Below are 11,438 nucleotides of genomic sequence, written 5' to 3'. Positions count from 1 at the left end.
ATGTTGAGGCCCGTGGTGCTAGTGGGTCAGTCAATAACCATGTAATACTGAGTGGCTAGGGATCTACTGAGCATGATGCTGGACACCAAGAAAACAGAAATAAAGGAAAGACAGAGGTCTTCTCCACGCATCCTTAACAGATAGTCGAATAAACACAGATATATCAATGAATTGCTTGATTTAGAAGGTTTATAGAGGTATGCCCTAAATAATAAGAATGGTGGAATTAGGGCATGACAGTTGTGGAGGTTTGGGAAAATGTACTGAATTATCTGATGAAGAGCTTTGAAACTGGAGATAAGACACTTGTATTTAGACCTTGGAAGGTAAGAGAAAGAAATGGAAGACAAGAAGTAAATATGCATGTCTAGCATGTGTCAAACCCTATTTCATAACTTCTCATGTAGGTATCTAAGCTGACCTTCCAGATAACACGATGAGATACCTATTATTGCCTCTTTTTATACAAGAGAAAAATGACATCAAAGAAGAGAGTTTTTCGAGGTCACACCTATTATACTATGTGTGATAAGTGGACTATAAATCCTGGAATACAAGACCCTAGAATATTTGTTCTTTATATTTGAACATGTTTTCTACGAAGTCACTGAGGCTAAAGTACAAGATGAATAGATTATTTGGTCAAAAGCAGTGAGGTCACATGGGAATATAGCTGTGCTTCAGATATGTAGGGGCTATACCATTTGCTGAGCATTGCAGAAAAATTTAAATAATGTAATGAAGACAGTGTATGAATATGACCACAAACTTTCCTTTACCTTTTGGTCATTCAAACAGATACTAAGTTATAATGTGTACTGAAACGGACAGAATGCTCTACATTTGGCCTTTGCTGGGCCAAAAAAAAACCAGGAAGGGTAATACAAGGTATCAGAGTGAGTGCCTTTGAAGGAGTTCATAGAATAGTACTTATCAGTTGCACAATGGTGTGGTTTGGCTATTGGTAGAACATTAAAGTCATTAAAGAAACAATAAAAAGTATTCAGTCTAAGTGGATACTTTTGAAGTTGTAAGGTGAGTGATCCAAGCAGAGTGATACCATGTTAGAGGGCGAGTTATAGAAAACCGATAGAGAACAATACTGACCATGGTTAAAACGTGGCAGAATGAACAGTATTTTAGGCAGTATTTTAGTACAAGCATAAAATAATCCACAGAGATAGTGAAAATAGCGTACTATAGTGGTTTATAGAGTGAGCTTGCCATCAACCAGATCAGGGTTTATTTTTTATTTTTTTAAGATTTTATTTATTTATTTATTTATTTATTTATTTATTTATTTATCAAAGAGAGAGAGAGAGATTGAGTGCACAAGCAGGGGGAGCAGCAGGCAGAGGAAGAAGCAGGTTTCCTGCTGAGCAAGGAGCCTGATGTGAGACTCGATCCCAGGACCCTGGGATCATGACGTGAGCTGAAGGTAGATACTTACCTGACTGAGCCACTCAGGCATCCAGATCAGGGTTTATATTTAGGACCTGAGTTTCCTTTGTAGTTGTGGAGAAGCTTTAATTCTTTTACCTGCACAAAGGAAAGGTAATACCATTAATTTTATAAGGCTTTGCAAAGATTCAGAGATAATATAAGCAAAACATTTATCACATTCAATATCATATTGTAGTATTTCAAGAAATGGAAAAAGAGAAGTAGAAGTAGAAAATAGAAAAGAGGAGAGGAAGTAGTTGAGAAGGAATACAAGATACTGTCTCGGTATAGCCAGTTGTTAAGATGTCTCAGAACGGACCTGAAATGGTGGAAACATGGTGGCCTTGGAAACTTTATGATATATTGTGTGGTGCATGAGGCTGAGTCTAAAATAGTGGAGGAGAGACATTCACCTGTGTTGAGATGTTGGTGGGAAGAAAGTATCAGTCCCGGGGCTCTAGATTTTATTAAATTTAAAATCAAGTTGATTTGGTTACTTGAGAATTACAATAAAATGTTGGGAGAAAAGTGGAGCTCATAAAAATAAATACCTCTTCCAACTGGCCAGTATTTCACTGATTAGGTAAGTAACTTCTCAGCCCATCCAGAAAGATACTGTATGACAAATGAATACCATGTTAGTGCTTCCCTTGTGGCAATGATTTGTTTGTATTAATTAATTTGTACTAGGTAAGGTAATTTGCAAATTTGTTTAATATTTTTCTTTATTTTCATCCCCTGACTTAAATAATTATACCTTATTCAATATCCTTGAATAAGCTAAGGCAAAATAAAACACAAATATTAATATCTTAGAACATTTTGTGTCGTTTACATGATGGTACTATTAATTGATAGGAAGTGTTTTCAATAGTACAGATCCAGGTGCCAGTAATAAGAGACAAGTGCAACCCTTACAAGACTAACAATGTTTGAGAAATAGAAAAAAAAAAAAAAAAGGATTTAATTTGAGGCTCTGAATAAGAGGTTGGTAAGAGGTGGGGAACAGAAAGTGACATTAAATTCCCAGTTATCATACAACTTTGAGTTAAGACATCAAAGTTAAGGGAATTGACAAATAATTCCATATAGAGGAGCTAAAATTATTTTATTTTAAAATTATTTTATTTAAAATTATTAAAACTATTTAAATTTGCCTAAGGTAACATTTTTCCTACATTCAGGTTGCAGCATGGAAACCATTTATTAAGCATATGTACAGTATATTAAGTATGTGTTACTAATGAATCTTTGTATGCCTAAACATATTCATCTTAATAGAATTCTATTTTGTCATTCAGTACTTAACTTCTAATTTTCACATCTTCAGCTTCCTCCATAGTCATAAAATACTTAAAGGTCCTGGAGACAACCAGCTACCATAAGCAATATCTAATTTGAGACAATATCCAAAACTATGAGTGTTTGTCATATGTCAGTTTCCAACTTTTTCAATATATCATTTAAGATGAAAATTCTGGTTTCGAACAATTTAAGATTGAACCCTGGGTTAAGCATGTACTAGTTTTGCAACCTTGGGCAAATTATTTGGTCACTCAAAACCTCAGGCTTTTTATCAGAACAGCCTCAACCTCAAAGTTTATGGCAGTTAAATGGGATAATGTGTGCAGACTGTTTAAAACAATACCTGGTGCACAGTAGGTTTTCAACGAAGGAAATCTGTTTGTGTTATTATTAGTTTTTTAGCTTAAACATGTCATATGCTCTTTCAACTCTAAGATGAGAATCATACTACTTTGTCTGACTGGTTCATGTTCTTTTTATACTCCTTCTGTGCATTTGATTAACCTTACTCATTTTTTAAGGTTAGATTTTCGTATCACTCTTCCATGATACAACACCACAGCAATAAGCAAACACTTATCTGCTCACACATTGGACCTAATATAATTAGCCTAACTCTCTCACTCTCTCTAGCTCTTGCTCTCTCTCTTTTACATGCCTGTGCATTTATCTCTTTGGCTCAGTGTTTTGCTTTCCCTCCAGAAAAAGCCTACCGCCTGGTCTAAAAGTTGTAGTCAATAATGATTTAATTTCAACTATAGTCTTTTGTTCACCATTAATTAATAACAGTTCTTAATCTGTGAGAAACTATTATGTTCTAGGCACTGTTGTACACCTGTTTATATGTTAACTCATCATGTTTCATAGAAACTCTGTGAAAGAGATGCCATTTTCTCTGTTTTATAGATGAAGCAACTAAGGCTTGTAGGGCTTACCCAAAGTTACATAGCTAGCAAATAACAGCATTAAAATTCAAGCTTAAAGTCCATGGCTATAAACTCATCCTCACTCTGTAGGTAGAAAAACTATCAATGTGTACCATACAAAGATTTTGAAAAATTAGTGATTTGTTCACCCTACTTGATGTTAAAACTACAATATAAAATTAAAGTAGTCTGTCTTACATAGCAACCTGATGTTAAAACATCTTTTTCATAGAGCCTCTCCCACACAGTGAGGGGGATAGATGGACAGCAAACCAAACCAAAACAAAAAACACAACACAATTGCTTAAAGGCATTGCAGAGTAAACAGGTCAATTAAAAGTTACAGTGAAAAGATCAAGTTGAAATCAACCTCTGAGCCAGCTCTTCTCCCTAGAAGCATCTTAAAGATGCAGGAAAGAAGTTGAAAAGCAGAAATCTGATAACCTTATGCTACCATTGGGGCAAAAATTGTAATTCAGAGCCTGCAAAGGAAGGGGAACTATGGAAATACTGGTGTGCTTTGGCTGAGGATCCCAAAAAACTATGAACTAGGTCGAAGTTAAAAGATCATTAGTCCAGCCATCCAGCAATCCCAGGAACTAATACCCACTTTTATATTATCTGAAGTTCTAGAAATGGTTTAAGATTATCCAGGAAGGTTGGTTGGTGGTCCTACTCACCAGCAAGGAACAATAATAAATCTTTCTGGAGAATCATACATCATTCTAGACCTCCAGCTATTTCCTCAATTTTTCATTAAAGAAGTATGTGACAGAAGTAATCAGGAACAAATGAAAACAGAGCTATGCTATCAAAAATCAAAACCAGCATACAAGAGAAGAGATTAATAAGGGATCCAGATAATGAAATTACTAGACCCAGACTTTAAAATAGCTGTGCTTAACTTGTTTAAATAAAGAAACACTAAAGTAAAAACTTGGCATAGAAGTGAAAACCACAACAAAGAGCAAAAATAAAATTCTGGAACTGAAAAATTTATAAAGTAAAATTAAATACATAATGAATGTGTTAAATAGTTGTTTTTACATAATTGGTGAGATAGTTAATGATGATGAAAGATGAACCAGAAGAAAATATCTGGAATGAGACAAGAGAAAATTAGAGGTTGAAAAATAGGGAAAAAGGTGAAGGAGGGAGGGAAGGATAAAGGTAAGAAGGAAGGAAGGTAGGAAAGAGGGAAGGAAGAGAAGAAGGAAGGAAGGGGGAGGAAGGAAGAAATGAAGGAAGGAAGAAAAAGCATAGCAAACTGCTAAAAACAAAACAAAACAAAAAACCCAAAACAATAAAGCAAAGCAAAAGTTGAAGAAAACAACATATCACTTTCAAAGAGTCAGATATTAAACTGAAGGTTGACTTCTCAAAAAAAAAAAAAAAAAGAAAAAAAAAAGAAAGAAATCAGAAGACAAAGTAGTGATATCTTCAGAGTCCTGAAAGAAAACAACTATAATCTAGAATTCTGTATCAAATGAAAATACCCTTTAGGAGTGAAGATAACATTAAGGATATTCTCAGTCAAACAAAAACAGAGACTTCAACATCAGAACTCCTGTATTAAGGGAAATTCTTAAAAGATTATTTGGCCAGAAAGAGAATGATTTTCTATATGGAAGCTCAGAAACACAGGAAACAAACAAAAAACAAAAAACAAGCAATGATTTTTTTTTTATAAGATTTTGGTAAGTTGAAACTTCTAGCAAAAACAGTAAAAGAAGACTAAAAGATAATATAACTACACAATAGTAAATGAGATGATAGAAGTATAAAAAATAACGAATATATGGAAATGAAGATAGGATAAAAATAACAGGATGTATTTCATCCAATATATATTACTATTATAAATATTAGTGTAAAGTTAAAAAACAAGAGTGAATCTTTTGAATGTAGTGAATATAATTTTGAATATAACAAATAGTTTATATGAGAAATATCTAATATATGAGAAAATAGAAATTATAAAATCTAAAGGATAGGAAAAGATATAAAAACCCAACAAAAGCATGGTGAAGTGGCTATATGAATATTATATGCAGTAGACAGTAAGAAAAAATGTATTACTAGAGACAAAGAATGACTATTCATAGTAATAGAAGATTCAATTCAATAGGGTAATATTGCAACCATAAATTCAATGCAACAAATAACTCAGTCTTGAAATATGTAAAAAAAGATAGAAAAATAAGAAAAGTAGAGAACGCCATAATAATGGGTGATGATAACACACTTTCCTCAGTTACACAGAAAACAGAGAAAAACCAACAACATAAATGTAAGAATAAAGAAGATATAAGCATGAAGATTAATGAAACTCAGCCTAATTCAAAGAAGAAATATCAATAAGTATTAGAAAAATATTGTCATCTGAATGGTAATAAAAATGAGATAGCATAAAGCTCATAGAACACAGCTACAGTAGTGTGTACAGGGAAATTCATACCATTATTTTCATATATCTGAAAAGAATAGTGCCATATTGATAAAAGAATAAGCAAATATAGCAATGGAACAGGACAGAGATCTCAGAAATAGATCCCTATAAGTATAGTCAACTGATTATTGGACAAAGGAGCAAAGGCAATATAATGAAGAAAAGACAATCTCTTCAACAATTGATGTTGATGGAACAACTGGACGTCCACATGCAAAAAAAGTGAATCTAGACACAGGCCTTACACCCTTCACAAAAAATAGACTTGAAATGGCTCATAGATCCAAATGTAAAATGAGAAATTATAAAACTCCTAGAACATAACGTAGAAGAAAACCTAGATGTCCTTGGGTATAGCAATGACTTTCTGGATACAGCGCCAAAGACACAAACCATGAAAGAAAGAATTTATAAGCTGGACTTCATTAAAACTAAAAACTTCTAACTTCAGAAATATAATGACAAGATAATGAGATGACAAGCCACAAACTGGGAGAAATATTTGCAATAGACACATGTGATAAAGGGGCATTATCCAAAACATATAAAGAATTTTTAAAACTCAACAATAAGAAAACAAAACAAAATAAAAACAAAAGGGCCAAAACCTTAACAGACATCTCACCAAAGAACTTATACAAATGGCAAGTAAGCATATGAAAGGATGCTCTATGTCATATGTCATCAGGAAAATGCAAATTAAAACAACGAGATAACATTTCATACCTATTAAAACAGCTAAAATTTGGAATAATGGCAAAAAACAAATTGTGGTAAGTATATGGAGCAACAGGAACTCTCATACATTGCTGGTGGGATTGCAAAATGATACAGCCACTTTGGAACACATTTTGGCAGTTTCTTATAAAACTAAACATACTGGGGGTGCCTGGATGGCTCAGTTGGTTAAGGGTCTGCCTTCAGCTCAGGTCATGATCCAGGGGTCCTGGGATACAGCCCCGCGTGAGGCTCCCTGCTCAGCAGAGAGCCTGCTTTTCCCTCTCTCTCTGCCCCTCCCCCCCGCTTGTGCTCTCTCTCTCAAATAAATAAAAAATAGTGAAAAAAACACACCTAACCATACTGTACCATATCATACAGCAATTATACTGTATGTGCTTGGTATTAACCCAAAGCAGTTGAAAAATTTTGCCCACACAAAAACCTGCACATGAATGTTTATAAACAGCTTTATTCCTAATTTTCAAAACTTGGAATCATCCAAGATATTTTTCAGTAGGTAAATGAATAAATCGACTGTGTTATATCCAGACAATGGAATATTAATTAATGCTAAAAAGAAATGCGCTATCAAATCACAAAAAGACATGTAGGAACCTTAAATTCATATTATTAAGTGAAAAAAGCCAATCTAAAAATGCTGTGTACAATATGATTCCAACTATATGACATTCTTGGAAAGGCAAAACTATGAAGGCAATAAAAAAGACAATAGTTGCCAGGGGAGTGAGGGGAGAGATGAATAAGCAGAGCCCAGAAGATTTTTAGGGCACTGAAAGTACTTTGTATGATATTATAATAATGGATATATTTAATTATACATTTGCCCAAACCAATAGAATGTACAACACAAAGAATGAACCATAGTGAAAACTACAGACTTTGGGTGGTTATGATGTGTCAGTGTAGGTTCATCCTCGGTAAAAAATGTACCCTTCTGGTGGATGATGTTGATAATGGGGAAAGTTATGCATATTTAGGGTCAGGGAGTATATAGGAAATCTCTGTACTTTCTTTCAATTTTTTTGTAAAGCTAAAACTGTTCTAAAAATAAAGCTTCTAAAAACTTTTTAAAAGAGAACTCACAAATTCTTTTAAAAAATTATGCAATAACATAATAAGCAAAGTATATGAAAAATTAAATAAAGAGAAAAATTGTTCAAAACAAATATTAACAGGATAAATATTAAAATTCCAGTGGACACCATTTTATTTTGGGGAAAAATGTATGTATATTGCTGGTGCAATATATAAATTAATAACTCTGGGGACGAGGTTCCAAGATGGTGGAGAAGCAGGAGACCTAAAGTTCGTCTGGTCCCAGGAATTCAGCGAGAGATCTACCAAACCATTCCGAATACCTATGAACACAACCGGAGAACGAAGAAAAGAGTAGCTGAAACTCTATGAACAGAAAAGCGACCACTTTCTGCAAGGAGGAGAAAAGATGGTGGAGGAGTAGGAGACCCTTTTTCAGCCGGTCCCCTGAGTCGAGCTGGATAGGTACCAGACCAGCCTGAACATCCACGGAATCAGCCTGAGACGCAGGAAGATACATCTGGATCTCTGCAAATGAACATCTCCAGAGCTGAATATTGAGGTACAAACCAAGGAGCCGTGAATCTGCACACAGATATGGGAAGATAAACGGAAGGGGGAGGGAGCCTCCGTGCTCGGACGCTGGGAAGCGGGAGCGGGCGGACTCACGGACCGGCACCCCCGAGAGAGCAGACTGAGACCGTGAGCCCAGTACTTGCGCAACCAGACTGAAAACCAGCCCTCTGGAGCACTCACTGGAACCGAACTAAAACCTGGAGCTTGGGAGTGAGCGCGCATCCAAACTGAAAACCGGAGCTCCAGAGTGCACACTCGAACTAGACTGACACCAAGAGCTCAGGAACATGCACGTGACCAGACTGAAAACTGGTGCTCTGGAGCACGTGCAAACCACACCAAAACAGGGAGTTGGGAGCACTCGCTGGAACCAGGGCGGCTGGCAGTGTTAGAAGCACAAAGGACAGAGATGTGCCAGCCCTGCAAGTGAGGGCTGGGACACTGGCTCTAGGGCACACATTCCGGGATGCTGCAGGGTTTTTAGCAGCACCAACAGAAACAGAGTTAAAGTGGCCATGAGAGCTCAGTGGAGAGTGGACTGCGATCTCTCTGTTCTGAGACAGAGGCTAGGATATGGCCACTGCAGCTCTGACTCTCAGAAGAGGCACAGAAAACCGCCAGGGAAAGCCGCCAGAGAACAAAAGCCCAGAAATACCAGCTCACATTGTGCCCATCCCCATCCCCCTTCGCAGGGGACACGGAGACTCTACCCAAACAGGGTTGCCTGAGTATCAGCGGGCAGGCCCCTCCCCCAGAAGGCAGGCTGAAAGATCAAGAAGCCCACATCCCTAAGGTCCCTATAAAACAAGTGCACACTGCCTGGCTCCTGGTCAATAATTTGGGCTCTGGGCATCCCTGCAATCTCTCCTCATCAGAATGACAAGGAGGAGAAATCCCCCCCAACAAAGAAAAGATACAGAGTCTGTGGCCTCTGCTACAGAACTGATGGATGTGGATATAACCAAATTGTCAGAAATGGAGTTCAGAGTAACAATGGTCAAGATGATGTGTAGGCTTGAAAAAACTATTAATGAAAATATTAATGTGAATATAGAATCTCTAAGGGAAGAAATGAGAGTGAGTCTGGCAGAAATTAAAAATGCTATGAATCAAATGCAGTCAAAACTAGATGCTCTGACGGCCAGGATAAATGAGGCAGAAGAATGAATTAGTGAATTGGAGGATGGGATGGTAGAAGAGAAAGTTAAAACAGAAACTTGCCTCAAAAAAATCCAGTCTCAAGAATGTAGATTATGGGAGATTACTGACTCAATGAAACGTTCCAATGTCAGAATCATCGGCATCCCTGAGGGGGTGGAGAAAGAGAGAAGTCTAGAAGAGATATTTGAACAAATTGTAGCTAGAACTTCCCTAATCTGGCAAAGGAAACAAGCATTCGTGTCCAAGAAGCAGCATTCGTGTCCCTCCCAAGGTCAATGAGAACAGACCTACACCACGTCACGTCATAGTGCAGTTCACAAATATTAGATCCAAGGATACAGTATTGAAAGTGGCCAGGGGGAAGAAAATCCTTATGTAAAGAGGGGAAAATATCAGAATAAGGTCAGACCTGTTTACAGAGACCTGGCAGGCTAGGAAGGGTTGGCAAGGTATTTTCAAAGCCGTATCTGAGAAGAACATGCAGCCAAGGATCCTTTATCCAGCAAGGCTGTCATTCAGAATTGATGGAGAGATAAGGACTTTCCAGGATCGGCAGAAACTGAAGGAATTTGTTACCACCAAACCAGCCCTACAGGAGATATTAAGGGGGTTCTATAAATGTAAAAAGGCCCCAAAAGTGATACAGAACAGAAAATTACAATCTATAGAAACAAAGACTTCACAGGAAACATGACATCATTAAAATCATAACTCTCAATAATCACTCTCAATATGAATGGTCTAAATGCTCCCACAAAACGCCACAGGGTTTCAGATTGGATAAAAAGACATGACCCATCCATTTGCTGTCTACAAGAGACTCATTTTGAACCTAAAGATACATCCAGACTGAAAGTGAAAGGATGGAAAACCACTTTTCATACCAATGGATCTCAAAACAAAGCTGGGGTAGCAATTCTCATATTAGACAGATTAGATTTTAAACTAAAGACTAGTTAGCAATACAGAAGGACATTATATTATTCTTAAAGGTTGTATCCAACAAGTGGATATGGCAATTATAAATATCTATGCCCCCAACAGGGGAACAGCAAGATACATAAGCCAACTCTTAACCGGAATAAAGAGACATATAGATAATAATACGTTAATAGTAGGGGACCTCAACACTCTGCTCTCAGTAATAGACAGATCACCTAAGCAGAAAATCAACAAAGAAACAAGAGCTTTGAATGCCATACTAGACCAGATGGACCTCATAGATATACATAGAACACTACACCCCAGAACAACAGAATACTCATTCTTTTCGAATGCCCATGGAACTTTCTCCAGAATAGACCATATACTGGGTCACAAAACAGGTCTCAATCGATACCAAAAGACTGAGATTATTCCCTGAATATTCTCAGACCACAGTGCTTTGAAACTGGAACTCAATCACCAGGAAAAATTTGGAAGAAACTCAAACACTTGGAAACTAAGAACCATCTTGCTCAAGAATGATTGGGTAAACCAGGAAATTAAAATCAGTTTAAACAATTTCTGAAGACCAATGAGAATGAAAACACATGGGTCCAAAACCTATGGGACACTGCAAAGGCAGTCCTAAGGGGAAAATACATAGCCATCCAAGCCTCACTCAAAAGAATAGAAAAATCTAAAATGCAGTTTTTATATTCTCACCTCAAGAAGCTGGAGCTGAAACAGAAGAACAGGCCTAACCCATGTGTGAGAAGGCAGGTGATGGAGATTAGAGCAGAGATCAATGAATTAGAGACCAGGAGCACAGTAGAGCAGATCAACAGAACTAGAAGCTGGTTCTTTTTTTTTTTTTTTTT

At 36.7% G+C, this 11,438-nt stretch overlaps 1 protein-coding gene across 1 annotated transcript in view; it reads left to right on the top strand.

Moving 5' to 3' along the window:
* The first annotated feature begins 233 nt into the window (after positions 1-233).
* DEFB114 (defensin beta 114) overlaps positions 234-11,438 on the top strand; it is a 15,010-nt gene continuing 3,805 nt past the window's right edge. Inside the window, exon 1 of the mRNA XM_040643439.1 lies at positions 234-326. Within this exon, the coding sequence (XP_040499373.1) occupies positions 234-326 (93 nt within the window). The remainder of the gene's footprint in view (positions 327-11,438) is intronic.

The sequence above is a fragment of the Ursus maritimus genome, unplaced genomic scaffold (genome assembly GCF_017311325.1).
Source record: "Ursus maritimus isolate PB19 unplaced genomic scaffold, ASM1731132v1 scaffold_29, whole genome shotgun sequence".
Classification (NCBI taxonomy): Eukaryota; Metazoa; Chordata; class Mammalia; order Carnivora; family Ursidae; genus Ursus; species Ursus maritimus.
This window is presented reverse-complemented; position numbering and strand designations above follow the sequence as displayed.